The 19133-nt window shown below is 37.0% G+C and overlaps 1 protein-coding gene across 11 annotated transcripts in view; it reads right to left on the bottom strand.

The window, feature by feature from the left end:
* DLG1 (discs large MAGUK scaffold protein 1) overlaps nucleotides 1-19133 on the bottom strand; it is a 141391-nt gene that overhangs the window by 20699 nt on the left and 101559 nt on the right. For all 11 annotated transcript variants that reach the window (XM_050978163.1, XM_050978164.1, XM_050978165.1 and 8 more), the window contains 4 exons: nucleotides 18184-18310; nucleotides 16192-16348; nucleotides 15011-15113; nucleotides 5681-5795 (listed from right to left, as the gene is read on the bottom strand). In XM_050978163.1, coding sequence (XP_050834120.1) covers nucleotides 5681-5795; nucleotides 15011-15113; nucleotides 16192-16348; nucleotides 18184-18310 — 502 coding nt within the window. The remainder of the gene's footprint in view (nucleotides 1-5680; nucleotides 5796-15010; nucleotides 15114-16191; nucleotides 16349-18183; nucleotides 18311-19133) is intronic.

Below are 19133 nucleotides of genomic sequence, written 5' to 3'. Positions count from 1 at the left end.
TTCCCTCTGGCAGCAAGACTGGTTTATGCAACTGACTCCTGTTCCCCTTTTTGCTTAAGAAAGCAGAGTTGTCTTGAAAGGCACATGGTGCACCATGATATGGAACTGATCTGGTTTACAAGTCATATCTTTTCTGCCTTGTGGATCATTTTATACCTGGACAAGTTCCCTGAGGAAATGAAGATATCTGCAGTCTCTTTCTCCCTGGCACAGCTGAGGGTTTAATGAGGACGTGGAAATGAAAGATGACAGCAGTCTCTTAGCAAACAGCAAGAGAAACTGCTCAGGTTCTGCCTTCTAAAGGACTTCTTTTACATTTGAAAATAGGTCATGAACCTCACCTATGTAAAATAAATGCTTGTATGACACAGTCCAAAAAATCCTCAATATTATTTAATCTGCCAGCTCATGTGTTGTCAGTGCTGCACTTTCTGAACAATACCCAAATTCAACTTACTTGATATCAAGCCAAAGTAGTACCAAGAGATCACATTGTGATGATTTAAAAGGGTGTCATTTTCCTTGTGCAAATTCAGCTTGGTTCTTCATTCTGAACACTGGTCTTTCATACTTTATTCTGCTAGATTTTTAATATCACAGAAATTTTTAATCCATGTAAGTCAAAATTTGTTTGCTCCAAAATCTACTTTAGCTTTGTGAGTTTTGCTTCATCAAGCACTGAGTGATCTGTATGTGTTCATAACCAATAACAAGTTGTTTACAGGGAAAAAACTCAAAATATTCTGTCATACCAATTAATTTTCAGTGTCTATTGCAAAACCAGAGCTGCTTGAGACACCATGCCTTTCTTAGGCTATAAAATATTTTTTTAAAAAAAAATCCTGAAGGATTAAAGGTTTTAATACAGATTTTTAGAATATCTAAAAAAAGACAGAAATTTTCAAGTGGCTTCAAAATATTGAAGAGCCTTATACTTAAATAGAGATTAAGAGCCTTATACTTAAATCTGTGATACCTTTAGTTTAAGTTCATAACCAAATTCAGACTTTCAATTTTGAAATACCACCTTCCTTGGCAGTGCAACCTTCAAAATAGGATCTTTTGGGTTAATTCCACAGCATACTTAAGATATCCTGATTATTTTTTTAAATCAGAACACTTTTTTTTTTTTACATAGCCAAAATATTGCAAGTAAGAAAATGATACAGATAGGAAGTAGCTATTCCTCTACATTTATTCTGCACATTTGTTCAAGAAACACTCTGGAAAAATATAATTTCATATCTCAAAATAAACTGCACATAATCCAGTATGCACTTTCAATGCAGATTCAAGTTGTATACATTTTCACTGAATTAATTACATGCATCGTGACATTTATTTCCTGAGATTTCTTGTTAGCATTCAAGCAGTGACTTCTACCAGCTCTACTTTTTACTTCTATTTTTGAATTTGCTATAAATTTATAAAAGCTGTGAGCTTGGACTAACAGCATTAACATATATGTTGACTGCATGAGAAAAAATTCTCAGGAATGAAATGGAAGCAGAAATGGATAAAGCCATTATTGCCAGCATGTGCTTTTCCAACTAGATAAATGGTTACACAGAGCAGGTTTTGTACAATGAAAGGCAGTTTCATCAAACACATTTTCTCTGGTAAAGTCACTTCAAGAAAAAAAAATTCATTGGGCAAAAAAGTCAAAGCTGATATAAGATAGTTGTATAAAAAGATCATTTAGGGTGTCATGTAATAGTGACAAAACCATGCAGCTAACATTTATAGGAACACCAGGAACTGCTAATGATCCTGCAAATGACCTCAAAAGCAAACAGAATTAACAAAAAATTTCTTTTGATTCCAAGTGAGTAACATGGCTTTTCCAGTTTGCCTGGCACATCATCAACCAAGAACTCAGTTCACAGCCCAGATGATGAATTTATCTACAAGCTGGAATATAAAAAATACTCCTTCTATTAACTTCCTGCATGGGGACTTTCATTACAGAATAAAAATGCCATGTACACATTTACTTGTTGTAGGTTATAAACACAAATTAACTTAAAAATAAATTTAGTAATCCTCATCAAATACTGCTTTGACTGCAGATCCATGATATTTACAGTAAAGTTCTACTTAAATTTAAATGGGAAGTCCTAAAAAACTTTTTCTAGAGAAAACAGCAAGTCCTCTCTTTTATTTCACTTTGTATTACTCAGGAACCAAAAAGCACTGAAAAGGTAACTCAGCTCCTTCATCCAAAAGTCTAGAGAAATTGAAATTAGGTTGCATTTTTCATGAGTGCTTATGCTTGAAAGCCAAAAAGGTAATGGCTGTGTAACAATGCCAAATTTTCCAGAGTATTTCTACCTGCCACACTCATTACTTTCAGTGTCATAGGCTGTTGACCAAGTTCTACTGAAGCATTTCTTCAATAAACAAAGCAACCAGGAATTCCTTCAGCAAAAGCAGCTCTATGTTTCACTTCATTAAAAATTAATTAATTTTACCGCTTCACAATAAACGAAGGTCAGCTAGGAAAGGAGGTTCTCTTTTTCTGAGTTTTTGGGAAAGTTGTTTGAAACTTAATGTTTGAACTCTGAGAATACCATAAAGAAGGCCCAATTAAACAGCAAACAAATGCACTTAGCCTGCTGCTTATAGCAGATCTTATTTTTCCAAAGGACTTAGTTAAAATTTCTCAGTCATTGTAAAACTGTTACATTTCTTCAACTTGGAGACATAATCATTTTTTCTGTGATTCAAGCACAAATCAGTGCCATTGTTTGAGCTTGGAATGTATTGTGCTGATCAGAAAAATGCACAAAGGTAAATGTAATTTTTGATTTTGAATGCTACACACATTGCAGACTGAGACTTGCCACAGAAGATGAGATTAAATACGGAACAGATTTACTCTCTCTCCATGTGTTATCACAGAAACAGGATACCATGAAGGTATCTCACATGTGCTTCTTGAATTTCCAGGTGAGCATATATATCTATATAGATATAGATCAGATGCAAACCCAGAAACATTATGAGAGAATCTGTCTCAGAACAAAGACCAGAAGAAACATAAAGCAAAATAAGAGAAGACTCATCAGTACATCTGAATTAGCTGGGGACAGGAGGAGTGGTGTGGGGGACACAGTAGGATGTGCAAATGGAGAGTCAGCTGCTGCTGAATTGCTCTGTCTGGATTGCCCTCCAAGGTCTGTTTTCCAAATTGCTGTACATCGTTTTTTGATACAGATACAATTACAAAGAAAAATCTGCCATTACACTCCAAATTGTATTTTTGGGCAAACACAATTGTCTTTTCCTTAATATTACATAATACCAAAAAATGCTGTATACAGGCAGACTAGTTTTAAAGATATCATATTTACAGGGATTCAATGATCTATCTGATTTTATTTCCTAATTTGATTTTTAGAAAGCAGCAGAGATGATTTTCAGGGTATTTTTATTTAATAGCTTTTCTGAAATTGTGATTGAAAGCCTATAAACATTTTACTGGTGGATTTACCATTCAATTCAGCATTTTGTTACATAACTGACATCCTTTAAGGCATATCCAAAACCCAGCACTGTTGGAAAAAGATATCTGAAGTTATTAAAGTTGGCTTTGAATTGAATTAAAAGTACAGTATGACTATGCCAGAGTGACTTATTAAAAGAAATAAAGTGGGTAAGTAACATGTTCTGTCAGTATCTAGCAATATGTGAAAATATTCATAAAAGTTACTTCAATGGGGTCAAAATTACATCAGAAACAAGACAGAACAGATGAAAACCCTTTCTGTGCATACTAAGCTGCCTCCCAGTATTTGGCAGCTTTTGGTGTGATGACACAAGCAGATCCCAAAAGCCCTAGCAGCACCCTCTGTAAAGAGATGTGGGTAGAAAAGTACTTTTGCTGGGAAATTTTTGCATTTTAGATATTTGCACTGACTTATACCAACACTGAATATTGAGCCTCAAAAACCTTCAATGAAACCAGTCCCCACAAGGCTTCTGCCAACAGCCTGGAGAAGTTTGCAAGTTCTGCAGCAGCTGGCAAAGTCAAAAGCTCAACAACTTCCATCAGTAGAATAAAAACTACATAAAGATAAAATGCTTGTCAGTGGGTCAAAATATCAGATGTGTGAACATGAGCATAAGCGGTTTAGAACCTAATCAGGCTATAGCTAACCAAGAAAATAAAAGCATTTGGAATTGTTTGGGCTTAGGTATATGATGGGAACTAAAGCAATAGATCTTGGGATTAAGGAAATGAAGATCTTGGCACAATATCCATACATACAACTTACCTCCCTGTGGAAATTCAAAGATATGGATAAGTGGTATTAAGCATTGACCCTTACTATTTAAGGCTTTTATTTTTAGAGATTTCAATTCTGACTGCCAAAATATTTAAGGCAAACAGAAGTAGAAAAAAAAAAAAGTAGGCTCAGATCTGAGAAAACAGAATCCAGCTACTGAAACAATAGGTCAAAACACAGAAACTACCTGTTAAAGTCAAGCTAAACAGAAGCCCTATGAGTATTTAGCTACATTTGTGTCAAGCATTCAGAAATAGTTACAAAGGACCATGACTTTCCTCAGCACCAGCATTTCCTCATGCAGTTACTGAGGGAACTGCTTGGTGTATGCCTTGCTTCCTTTCCCATAGCTCAGCAGACAGAACACACCATGAACAAAACACTAGATCTGCTTTGGATGGGAAAAGTCAACAGCACCTGAGCCTGCTTACTTTTAGGAGGTAAACCAGTGAGGTCCTACAACATTTTAAATCATGTTTAACCCAAACACCAGAACTACTTGAAGGCTTACCTGCTCTATTGAAACACTGTGGTTCCTACCAAGAGGCTACTGACTCAATCCAGAGATGAGCTGATTTGAAGAACTCAAAAACCAATTTATTTTTAAAAATGCAATCCTTTTACCCACGTTCCATACTTGAAACATTATGCTTTATCAGTACACGATAACCAATGTAGGAGTTGAGTGACACATGAATAAGCTGCACCCTGCCATAATTTCCTTGTGAAAACACCTATTTTCTCATCTGCTTCATGCTCTTATGTTTCCACTTCCTTTCAGCCTCCTTTATGTTTAACTTGGTATGAATAAACTAATGAGGTATACTCAGTTCATTTGCTTTGCATTTTCTCTATTGGTTACCATGGAAAAATATTCCATAACAAAATTCAATCGGACAGAGAAATAAGGTTCCTTAATAGAGCCAAGAAAACAACTAAAGTAAGCTGAAGGACATAAGATGGAAATCTGTCAAACCTTAAGAAAGAGAAGACTCTAAATTTGAAATAAAGTACTGAAGAAGGGAAAATATGAAGACTACTGTCACAAAACCATAAACTGAACTAAGCAAGTTTTTAAGACTTCATATACACTGACATAAAGAAGAAATATATATTCTTGCTGAAGGATTATCATCTCTCTCAAACCAAAGGACAAAAAGCAAACAATAGCACCATTCTTCTAAGTTCATACAGAATTCTCAGGGATATTACTACTTTTTCAGCTATATTACATTAATCAGTCTAAATACAGCTTTGTTTTTATTATATTTGCATATAAGTATCCCTTTATTAATACTTGGTTAATAATTGTACCAAAAGGCAAATACCAAAAGAGTAAGTCTAGGGAAAGCAGAAAAACACAGCAGCAATGCTATGAAAAAGATGATTACCTGACATAGAGGGATCTCTTCTGGCTGGTTCGCAAAGATCCTGATCCTGAGCTAATGCTACTGTTCATCATCTGCTCCCGTAAATCATGGATTTTAGCTTCAAAACGACTGTATTCTGTAACAAAGACAGGCATGGCAATTCATTTCCTGCCAAACTTCACCAATTAAACTGAAAGAAAATCTGAAATAATTTTCATTAGACAAAGAAAATATACAAGTATATTATCCTTCAAAATTCTGCGATTATAATCTATAGTTCACAGTAACTATTTTTTTCAAATTAAGACAAACATTTCTACTAATAATTATCAACTTCATAGTAATAAAAAGGCAGTTACAGATTAATTTTAACCCATGACAGAAAGGAAACTTCAGAACATATATGTGAAATATATGTTTATAACCAAGAACTACAGTTTTTAAATTTTAAATGTTAAGAAATGTAAATGAAAAATGTCTGTACTTCAGAATTACTGAATTTGATTGAGATAAAGAATTTAACACTACAAGGTGGGAAATATGCAAAACATCTTCTGAAATAAGACCATATTCCTCTGGAAGCTCAGGAAAGGAAAAAAAAATATTCAGAATTCTGGCATGAATTTCAATCCACTTGTAAACGGCATTAGAGAGTCAAACTGCCCCCACAGAATTATGTCCAATGTTAATCCTGGAAAAACGGATTGTGTTCTTAAGCAGCACCATGTACTAATAAAACTATGCTAAATGCATTTGATCTTAGCTACAAAGGCAGCCAGGAAAACAGGAATTGCTTCTTCAGGACAAACATCTCCTGAAGTGAGGTACTTACATGCCATCAGCATAAAATACGAACTCAGAGAAAGTAAGTTTTTCCTTCAGCTGAATAGTTTGGACTTCAGGATCAACAGATCCACTTGCAAACCCTTCCTAGTCAAAGGAAATGTTGTGCAGCCACCACCTTCCTCAGGAGACCACGTGGTGCCAGATTATAGCAAGTCAACACTGGCAGAGCCAGGGTGTGTGTGCCACGAGCAGCTGCTGGACCGGGCACTGAGCTGCTCTCCTGAGCTGCACCCTCACTCCCTGTGGGCACCAGGTTATTCAGGAAGTGCAAGACTGAGAAAGGACTCTAAAATAAAAAATCTTGAGAAAATATCTCAACTAACGTTCCTTCAACAGCCATCAAAAACTGAATGTTTTATCGTGTTATGTTCTGCAGCCCTTTCTCCCTTCACTCATCATACAGTGAGCACCGATAGCATCTATAATTAACCCTATCCAGATGATGACAATATGAACAGTCTCTTCAATAACCCTAACTTTTCTCCTTTATAAGCAAAAGCTAGTAACTGTTAAGATACCCTCGTTTTTAAAATAGCACCAAGTGTCTGTTTACAAGAAAAGTTCAGATCAAACGCTTTACCGGCACTAAACCAAACTGCTGAGGTTGTTTGACAAGAGAATCAAAACCATTATTTCCACCACTACTGATGCCATCACTAATAACAAAAGAATGTAAGATAACAGGACAGTAACCAAAGAGGAATGTGAGAAAACAACATTTTTTAGAAAGGAGCATTCTTTAGGGGAAGGGCTCAGATGCAGTGAGAGAACAGCCCACTCCTGCTGTGCTACTGCTGCCCTGCAGGGCCTTGGGTAAGTCACCTCATTTTACTCATTTGTAACCAAGAAACTATAAACCCAAAAGATTTTTGTATGTCCCTGTGTGCAAGGAAAGTAAGCATGGAAAGGATCAGACAATCCCAGTGTTTTCTTGTGCTACAGCCTGTTCAATACTAAAAATATCTGCAGCTCTTTGTAATAGCTACTGGAAAAAATACAAATTTCTGTATTGTGTCATTTCATCAAAGAATCAGACTTCCTCCTTTGCAGCACGTTGATATAAGAGAGCTACCAGGGAGGCTATTTCCCAGTACTGCCTGACTCTATCCTATATTTCATCTGCAGGTTGCTGGTTTTGCAGCTTCCTGAACTACTTTAATTTTTCTCATCAGAACTCCTGGGAAGTAAGTGCTGAATGAGTGACAGGGACATCTGTAGGAGTAAGGAGGAGAATAATTTCACCACAGAGGCTCCTGCCATATGAATAAAGCAAAAAAAGGAAACTAATGGGCTGGGACTGGGAAGGCTTTATGTTCAAAAAGAAGGAGTGCCAAGAAATTTCATATTTAGGAGAAGCTTAAGCACTGTGCAGTCAGAATCTGGTGAGCTCCTTTGATGCAGAGCTAGCTAAAATTTGAGTTACATTCCTCTTAACAGAAGGTTTTGGGAGGAACAGGATGAATAGAATTCTCACCATCATTTGGTTTGGAGCTAAAAAGTACACAGGGTTTTAAAAAAAGAAACCTTAGTATTAGGTATAGTGCTACTGAAACTAATGCTGGAGACAGAAAAAAACACAGCAGCAGGACTCTTGATAGCACCAGAAAAGCAGTGTTAGTCTGATACCCAAAGGATCAGCACCTGAGCCCTATTGACAAAATAGGGCTGGTTCAACATCAGCTTTATGAAGCAAAGTGTGAGCTCTGCTAATTTATCTAGAAGAGGTTATCATTTGTTTAGGACAGGTTATATTTCTATCTCTGTGATTAAGATGAGTTGAATATCAAGTGTCTTTTGCATCTTCAATCTCTTACTTTCCTTCAGCTTATCATGCCTAGGGAACTATTTTCTTTACAATGCCTTTCTTTCTTATGCTATGCATAATAGCCATATATAGTGTATGACAAATTTGATATTTGTTCCCCTGAATCACAGTGAACAGCATAACAAACCCCACCTGGCTGTGACAAAATCATACAATGCACATATAAATATGTAACTGTTAAAGAAAGTTTTGTCATGTTAATATTCCAGAAATTTGGAGCTGGAACAGGCACAGTGAACAAGATGAAAAGGACACTCTGCCTTCTTGGTCAACAGGAAATGAAGAGCTTGGCAGGGAAGGAATGCATTTGATTTCTGGTGTAGTGTTATCAGGGTAACAGAAAGGGCATAAGCTGTTTAAATGAAAAAGTAAAAGTGATTTTAACCCAAATGAAACAGGCTGGTCACTGGAATTCCATCTACAAATATGCTTCCAATTTCCACAGCCATCAAAACACTGAGATTCTGAAATACTGTTTTAATAAGAACTATGGTAGTACAAGAAACACAGACACCCACACAAAAAGAAACTGAAAACCAAAAGAAAACCACACAATCCAACCTCTCAATCCTGTCAGTAAGAATTTGGTCAGGCTCCAAAACCAGATGTATATGCAGCAGCAGTGAATGAAACCTCACTCAGAATCAACTTTTAAGGTCTCAGTTTTAGGAAAGCTGCTGCTGATATACATCAAATAAAAGATAACAGGCAGCAAAACTACCACAAAACACAATAAAATGAGAGCATTAGAATAAGGGCATCTTTTCTTGACCAGAATTTTCTCAAAGTTCCCAAGAAGTTTAGAGGGGGGGAGGGAATAGATACTATTCTACATAGTATCTACTGACATAACAGCGAGATTGAGCAAGCACCTCCTCTCCTGCTCCAATTCATGGCATTTATCCAACAGAACCCCACCATCACCAAAGGAAAAAACCCAAAGCCTACTCAGGTTGACACATAATCAGTTGTTAAGAACAGAGAATGAATACATCTGGGCTCAAGTTTAAACTTTAAAATTACACTGGATAAGCAGATGGTGCAAAACTAGACTAAATCTGCTCTATGTCTGCATGTATTCCAAGCAAGAAACAAAAAGGAGGGAAGATTAGCAAATCCTAGAAGACTACTCTGATTCCCAGCTGCTAAAGTGATTTTACCTAGAAATCTGTAATATTTTTAATGTCAGTATTTACTTGAACAGAAAATCAGAACTCCAGAAAGGATCTGATCTATGAAACTCTCCTGGACTGCCCATCTGATGGGCAACAAAACACAGATCCACAGAAAAACTGTCTGTGCAGGCAGGGGAAGAGGAAAACATGGCTGCAGTGGAAATGCATCTGGTCTGGAGCCCACATTCTAGCAAATGTGCAGGAGAGCAGAAGGCTGCACAAGGGATGGAAATGCAGCAAACAGCACAGGAGGAGCAGCGACTGAAGGAAGCCGGGATGTGCGCGCAGGGAACAGATGGCAGAGACTCTTACATACAGTGAACCCACGTAGAGCTGAACAAGTTCACTCTCATTAAAAAAGTATGCCCCTTGCTTCCCTCTTCCCATCTGTCTAAGGAAAGCCCTCTTTAGCAGGGCCTATTGGATCTGTCTAAGCAGGAGTCTAGTGCTGACAATTTTATATAACTACTGATTTGTAGGCTTTTCTCAACTTGCAGAATATTCAATTTTCCTTTTCATGGTGCCTCCAAAGAGAGAAATGGAGTCTGGTACTTAGGATGGCCACCATCATACTGGATCCTCTACTGATCTTCCATTTTTCTTTTAAAATGCATGGACCACAATAAAAACATCATCAGTCATTTTTGAGGAGATATTTTGCTGCAATGCTTGTCATTTTATACGAACATTGCCTGGGACAGACCAGAAGGAATTCCACATGCTGTTGGTGACTTTCATATACTCTAATGTTTAATGAGCTTGTATCTCATTAATCACTTGAAAGACTGTGCCAAGGAATTTCAAAGGATTAGAAAAACTGCATTTGTATTTAGTTAAGGACACCTCCCACACACCCTGGAAAACTCAGAAAGAGACTAGGTCCAGTCACTGCTGAGGTGAATCCACTAAAAATGTTGCTGAAGGCTTAGCAAGAATTCACAAGCAATTTTATTTAGTATATTAAAGAGTAGGAGTGAGGTTTTAAAGGATTAAAACATGTGTAAGCCGCCTTATAGTGTCTATCAGGGCTATAAATAGCAAAACCCTTTTCCTAATCTTAATGGGTCCAGTTTTGAAAATACTCTAATTGACTAATCTAGATTACTTGCAAATGAGTAGAACCAGGTACAAAACAAGGAAGAACAGAAACCTGGAAACCAGGGACCACATACTCAAAAACAAGGCAAACCCTTCTGGCAGTTTTTTTTTTTTTAAGAATTTTTCATTTGATGAAATCAGGATGCACTGATCTTTTGAACCACCTTTAAGAAAATCCATGTCCTCATCTAGAAAGCAGGGGAAGCTCAGCCTCAATAAAAAAACAATTACTGAAAATTAAATTTTGCACAAGCATTACTGGCTTCATGCTATCTCAGCTAGGCTTTTGCAGACAGAAAATGTACAATATATTTCAAGACTAATGCTCAGAAAACAATTTTAGCTTATACATACAAAAAAGCCACCATATCCCAGAGCTTAGTTATTCTCTTTTGAATCACATAAGTGCAGCACTGTAAATAGAAAAATCAGCCATACACTGGCCAATGAGCAGAGAGCTCTACCAAAACTTTTGTGTTTCCTCCTTTTTTTTTCTTTTGAGTCATTTGTTTCAAAGACAAGAGAGAATGAAGAAAACACAGTTTCCATTAATAAAACTGAAAGAATATGTGTTAACTACCTATACGAACAATGTAGGTTCAGAAGCAGATGCTTTACGAAAATAATTTGAAATCTTCTCTGGATGTTTTGGTTCCACCTTCTCCTAATCTTACACTGATCCACAAGATCACCTAAGAACATGAAGCTAATCTGATCACTTAAACGTCTTACCACTTTCAGAAAATAAATTATAATTTTATTTTTGGTATGTCAGGTGAATCCTTGGGAAACAGAAAGGGCTGGTACCCTTTTTCTGTCATGACAGGCTTATCTGAATTTTGCCCTGCTTTGGGGCAAGATGAGGTGACCAGTGAATGACTGCTGATGCCAACAGACTTGGCCTGCTGCCTTCTTCAAGGCCCTCCAAGAGCAGGCTCACAGTTACATAACTGCAGTTAATGTTATCCACATCCTTAGTACAGCTCAGTTCTGATCTAGCAGAGTATAACTACAACAGAAAGCTTAACCCACTAAATAATTTTCTATCAAATTTCAGTCAAATATATTTTCATATTTTTAATATATTTGTTTGGCTATTCTATTATTTTTAAACACTTAAATGCACTCAAACTATAATACAGGCATGGCAGCCCACTGGCACCTCATACCTTTTTGGAATGGCAAAATATAACCTTCCAGAAATTCTGAACTGTGAGGCAGCATTATTTTTACATTTCAGATGAGCTTTTCATTTGAATGAATGTAACAATGGGTATCAATGTGAAACACAGAGCCCTCCCAGAACTGTAATCCTGTGCAGTCCTATACTTCCCCCTTGCTGCTCCTCCCCTCACTACATTCCCTTCAAGCACTCAGGTTCCTGTGTCCCTGCTATGCAGCATGATCACACTGCTGACCTGAATCCCCACTCCCAGGAGATACACATATATCCACATTGCTTACTGCTTCCTCTCTTTCCTCTGCACCAACATTACAATTCTCCCTTGCCATCCTAGCTCTGCAGAAACCCAGAGACACAGCAATGTGGCACTGAGGTGTCTGCAGAGCCAGGGAGCAGCACAAAAATTAAATGGATCAGAAGCCACTGAATTAAAATGGCTTATCAAAACATTTTTGTGTACTGAAGCAACATTTCTTGCTTTGAAACTGCTCCAGGTCACAGTATTTCTTTTCCAGTTGAATTGACAGTAAAGCAAAATCCCTTTTTATTCATGAGTGATGTCCTGAAAGGAGGTAGAAATTTGTAGTACCAGCAAAGGAGTAAGGAAAAGCTTCCAAATAAAGATGGAAATGAGAACAACATCCCGACTTCCCAACCACATTGCTACAGGTTAATTCCTGTTTCACTAACTCTTGCTCATCTCCTGCTATAGATCCCTCTGCAGCATCCAGCCCCTACAGGTCTAAACCCACTGATGTGTCCAACCAGGGAGACCCTGGATGACACCCACGGCATCCATGGACCACGGAAGGATGCACCAGCACTACCCAACCGGTGACCAGTTTCCAACATTAGCTCCTGGCAAGCTGCAAGATAAAGCCTGGAGTCTACAAGGAGAAAGCCTGAGGCCAACTGAGTGCAGTTGTGGGGGTGCCTGATGCCTGAGCCACTTCTGTAAACAGCAGAACACACTCACACTTCTATGTTTGGCTTTTACCTGTTCCAAACAATGCTGGCAAGCTGCTGAAATTTAATTCAGTGGAGTAGAAAAACTTTTTAAGGCATCCCTCAAATCTACTGAACACTCCTGGAAACGAAAGGAATGCCCAGAAAGACATTTTAAAGAATGTAATTACATCTGTTTTCACTCAATTCCATAACCAAGGAACATTGTGGAGATTTAAGGGAAAGAAAAGCCAGCAGTTACATAATTTGAGCCCAAATTCAATAAAATCAATTTCATTCAGTCATAATAGCCTACCCCAAACCCAGTAATTAGGAGTTCAGTTACCATGGATTTGAAGAGAGAGACATGGAAAATTCAAGCCTTGGCATGAGAAGGGTTTTCCAGTGATTCATTTTTCTACAGCCTAACTCAGGCTTTCCTATGAGAGAACTGCTTGCAAAACTCCTCTTTTCCCAAGAACAGGAGTAGAAAGACCAATGGGAATTTTATGATGGGAAAATAGGAAATGTGATAGGATGTAAAAACATAAATTAGCATTCCCCACCACATCTATGAACACACAAACTGTCATATACAATAACAGGGAGTGAAGTGAGCTAGTCCCAAGTGTCTTCCAAATGCTCCCATCATACTGAATCTCTCTACTCAGTTATAATGAACCCTGATGGATGTCTAGAATTCTCCTTGATCTGTCCTAGCTGTCAGCATCTTTTACAAAATTCTGCTGCATTCATAAATATAAATAAAATACATATGCAATCCAGTTATAACTGATGCTCCCCACCTTAATGAAGACATTTGAGAAACACCAATAATGAACAACAACTTTATGAATATTTTAATACCTGTTAATCTGTTTCCAAATGGCAGAAACAAAAAATGAGGATAATTATAAAAAAACACACACATACACACATTTATTCATAAAAACACTGAAGAGCCAAGCAGAGGATAGACCAAATGTGTATCAACAGAAATATTTGACAACTCTAACACACAGCCAAAGCAAATATTTCAGAACCAATGCTGACCTTACTGTTCTTTTTAAAATGCAGCCTCAGAGTGAGCACTGTTAGAAAATGAATCCTGGAGCACAGCAATGTACAGATGGAACAGGTGACCAAGATACAGCCTCCTGAGACAATACAGGCATTGGCAACAGGGGCTGCCTGTAGGGATTTGAGCAGGAAGCAGAAAAACCAATCATTTGGCATTACTATGAACAGAATTCCTGGGTCAGGGGAGAGATGTGATGTGGATGCAGGTGGTGGGGTTGGGGAATGTGAAAGCTAATGCTTCAAACTCTTGAGTCAGGCAGGATAGAAGAAATATGACAGAAAAGAAGAAATAAAGAACAACTAAAGTGTGCTATCAGCCACCCAACAGATGAAGGCAGCAGTCCTGCTTCATGTCCAGTCCTGATGGACACTGACACTTACCCCTTGACATTACTGCTAAAGGAAAGTTTCAAACAGAGAAGTCTCTGCAAGGAAGATTCAGTGCTGGGCCAACCAATTTAGCAAAATTGGATAAGTTTGCTGATCATCACAATGCACAAAACAACAAAAATGCCTCAGTATATGTAACACCAATAATAGATGAGTTTACAGACAAGCATTTCATTTTACACTATTAAATTGTTAAAGTTTCAAACAGAGGTATTTGAAATGTGCTGCAGAAATACAAGAGGACAAATATGTCTATTGATGATGTAGTGTTCTGCAGAACACAAAAGGATGGTTAATCAGCATCACCTGCAGTCTAATCTGGACCAGAAAAAACTGCTGGATAAACAGAAATAACATCTCAGTGTGAAATCAAGGAAGGAAAACCTGATGGCCTCCTCAGGTCATCTGAATCAACACAACAAAGAAGGAATTAGTCTTCTATCTTTCTACTATTAAAGCATATTAAACCACCATATTAAAGCATGAAGACAACTGGAAATATGAAAGAACAATAGGGTATTTCTATTAAATTCTGGATGTACTGGATTAATTTTCATGTTATGACAGTAGCAAAATTTACTGAAGAAACAGAAATTCTGCAGTGATGAAAACAAGAAATGTAGCAAGCCATGGCAGCAACACTTGCAGATATTCCAATCTGACCACTTGCAATTATGCTAACATGTAGGTGACAACATCCATGACATGATTTGTTTCAGAAGAGGTGTTTGGTGGAAGGACACTGTAGATTATCTTTCTCTGAGGTTCAAGTTGTACAAGAGAACTTGAATGGATAAAGCAGCCCTTACCTTCTGGACGGTACTGAGCTACAATAGTCACTGCCTGGCCAGCATTCTTCAGGGCTGCTGCTGCCTGTTCATGGGTTGCTGCTTTTAGATCTACTCCATTTACCTACAAGTAATACAAAAAAGCCCTTCATCAAAATTAATGCTTGTGTTTATCACCACAGAACACACTCCTGTGGAAAAAAATTAACTGGATACAAACTAGTTTCCATGCCATGTGTGTTTCCCCAGTTCCCAGCATTGTTCCTGAAATCAAGTCAATAAAATCCTCTCTCACATATATCCTTCTTAAGAATTACTGAGACTATCACAGTATATCACTCAGTGAATGGTCAATTTTTGTCTGAAGAATGCTTTTTTTTTTTTTCCTTTTTAAGGAGAAACAGAGAATGTTACTTTTTGTGATGGTTCAGGGACCTTCTTAGCCAAAAAATACCTACAGACCATGCTGTCACCACACCCAGTGACAGGCAACACCCTCTGTGAATCTGGCATTGTTTTCAATGCAGCAGATTTAAAAATAGCAGCACCAAAAAAATGCAGCAGAAATATGTGTTCCACATTTTAGACCAAGAGCTGTTTTCATAGTTCAAACTAAAATAAAGATGTGCTTTAATACCAGTTTTAGTAACAGCTCTTACTAACATAAATCCGCTTAAATAACTCCCAAAATACAATGTAATTGCCCAAATAAATGATTCTCCATAAATTAAATAATTTCACAAAGAAACACAAAATATTTATGACTTTCAATACTAGTATAGAAGAAGCTCTTAGAGAGGTATGAGATGGAATTTTAAGACTAATGGGAGGTTCAGCAGCTATTTCAGGAAGTAAAGATCCAATTTTAGACACTGCAGCCAAGTGTCTCCATCTCATTAGAAGGGTTATTTCTGAAACCTGTATTCTTTCTATTGAGACACACACAGCCCTCAGCTGTGAGACTAAGATAAGTTAATGTCTTCACTGAATGTCTCTGAGAAGGAAGTGCTGTTTTAATCAGGTTATAGATGAGAAACTGAGGCAGACTAAACTTCTCAAAGATAGGTTGGAAGTATATCTGTTCCATTATCTCAAATTTAGCTCAGTTATTAAGATTTTTCTGTATATCATTGATTGATATTAATATGCAGGGAGGGGGAAACTTTTGTTGCTGTTTAAATAAAAGAAACAAAGAATCCTACAGAAATTATACGATCTCCTTTCCTAAGCTCTCCACTCAGGTCAGCTGGCCCTCCTGCAAGGATGAAAGAGATGAAAATTCCTTCTCCATCTTCTCCTCCAACAATGTTGAAACCAAGACCTGTTGATCCTCGATGTAGGACAACCTTTCTAGGCTCCCTGAAGGAAAAGAAAGGAATATGATTTCTTGGTCACTAGATATGAGTAAAAGTAAAATAAACAATTAGAAAAGCTTCCAGATGCAAAACAAAATCTCCTAATTGTTGTTAGGTGAACTGAACAAATCTGTATGTACGTTGGTATGTATGTATAAATTAATACATAAATAATTTCCTATTATGCTACAATCCTGTTCAGCACTAAATGTCATTACTTAATATTTTCCATATTGTTCAAGAACATCAGTGTAGGTTGTGACATTTTCAGATACAATTTTCAATTTGAGCAAAGCGACTGCAATTGAAGAAGTTAAACTAAACCGAGTTGTAGCACTTTTTTTCATAGGATCCCCTCCTACCTTGAATGAGGGGAGGAAAGAAAATATTGATAAAACCAGTCAAATCCTAATGCAGAAAGACTCCTTCCAAAAATCTATTATCTGCTGCTCGATTTAATATAAGCAAAGCATAAATGATCTCAGAAAAAGACATTTCTAATAAAACAGAGAAACTGTGTACTGCATTTCAAAAATCACTAGAGAGCACTAAAGAACAATTAATGGACATTAAGTATTTGGAGGTATTAATTATTAATTTACAGCATAAAGTAAGAAGCTGCTTTTTTTTTCTAAAGCAAAAACTATCATCTAGTCCAATCTTTAAAAGTCACTCAATTTTTGCACTAGCTATTAAATCATATTAAGGTCAATTTCTTTAATTTCACCTCCATCAACTATATTCATATTTTCAGAGTACTATTCTATTACAAATAAATGGCATTGTGAAAATCTCTATACATATTGCTCTGGATCACACCAATACATTAACAAAAACGGAGCAGAAGAGAAAACAAAAAGATGAAGCATTTTTTAAAATAACATAAAATTTATAAACCTCTTTTTGGGATGGAGAGAGTGTAATATGAGAAGGAAAGTTAAAGAAAATCAAAACATTTTCTAAATAGGCCTTGCATTTTTGAAGAAATCTAAAAACTGTCTTTTACAGTAATTTAAAAGGAGAGCAATAAAACCATAATGATATTAACAGGACAGAATCATTTTGGCTTATATGTCTACCTAACCCTAAGTTAAAAATCAGTACAAAGACATATCCTACCTTCCACTACACTAAAATCAATTCTCCAGTTTATTATGCCACTTCAGTCCTGGGTGGACCCTGCCTTGGAATCTGAGTGACATTAGCCATATCAGATGATGATGTGACACAGAATGCAGCAACAGCATACTGAAAGTGCAGTGTAACATCCCTATACTTGCAGAACAGAAGGGCAACAAAATTACAAGAGCTTTCCTTCAGCATCAATGATGAACAAAAGATTAATGCAATCTACTGAATCAGTCAAGGCATGAAAGGTCTGTTAATGGGAAAGGATTAAGAGCTCTCCAGCCCTTCTGGATTTAGAATCCATCAAAACAAACCCTTGTCTGTAGGGGCAGGGAGGACCCAAACACTGCTTGCGTTAAAATAAGAAAATCTCTGGTCTGCTCATATTACCATCCTAAAAATCTCTGTCAATGCATGCAGCATTTCCAGGGCTTTCTGCTTTTAATGCTATTTTTGGACCAATAAAGTATGTGTGTATGTGTGTGTATAGATAGATAGATATATATATAATATATATATATTATATATATATATATAATACACACACATAAATATACATAGTTTTATCTTTACAACAATGTTTACATGAGTTAAAAAACTATCACCTATTTCTTGAAATCAAATACAGCATTCCCTAGTATTTTGCCCACTAACACATTTTGGAGCTCCCCTGGTTGTTCAATCTGGCACTTAGCTTTGGTTGCTCATTACCTGGTGATCTCATCATCTCCAAGCATTCCCTTGGGGACTGGTGAGTATCGCCCTGGTGACGCTGGGGGCAGGGACTGTCCCAGGTAGGCAGATGGGCTGATATGGTTATCCACTGGCTGAGAATAAGCTTCACAGAGGGGGAAGGAAAACAAGCAAAGACATTAGGATAATACCAAAAAAAGAGCTGCAAAAAAAGGAGCGACCTCTTTTAAAAATAAACCATAGCATTTGAAATGAAATATTATAAATATCAGTTCTAAAATAGCGTGTTAAATCTGTTCATTCTCCAGTCTCCTCACTAAGTCAGTAAGCAAATTTTTCAGTTTCATTGTGTCTCAAAACAAACTTTTTTAAAAGCAGTTACTGTGGATAGTTGAAGCCCATGGGAACAGTCTGGAGATTTATCTGTTTTAAAGCTGTTTTTAACTTGACTGAAGCAAAGTTTTAACTGAACCACAAAACACATACTATAAGAAATTTAGCATCTTAATGATCACAATTGATGGCAAATCTTCTACAACACCAGGAGAATTGTTCCAATAAATAATTAAAAAGGTGCATGATATTTCCAAGTTAGGCACATCAACTTTAAGTGCTCATTAAGGCACAGGCATACCCACTGTTTGCTATTACAAAGAATGTTCTACAATTGGAAATGTTTTTTTCCCTGGCATATGTGCTTCAAACTTTGAGGCTTAAACATGAAGGGTGGGGACTCTTCACAGATTCAGTATTATTAAAGCTGCCAGACTCTTTGCCCTTACTTACTGTATCTGATGGGGTAGCTGACCTTTGAGGATTTATATAAACCCAAAGCTCTTTAACTGAACATACATGGCACAGACTGATGAAGCAATCTGCACATTCTCCATTTGTTTTTTCCTTTTTAAGCCATTCTAAAAAAGTTTGGATCCTACACAAACTTATCAAGAGTAGTCTTGATATATATA

The sequence above is a fragment of the Serinus canaria genome, chromosome 9 (genome assembly GCF_022539315.1).
Source record: "Serinus canaria isolate serCan28SL12 chromosome 9, serCan2020, whole genome shotgun sequence".
Lineage (NCBI taxonomy): Eukaryota > Metazoa > Chordata > Aves > Passeriformes > Fringillidae > Serinus > Serinus canaria.
Note: the sequence above shows the minus strand (reverse complement) of the source record. Positions and strands in the feature narration are given on the sequence as shown.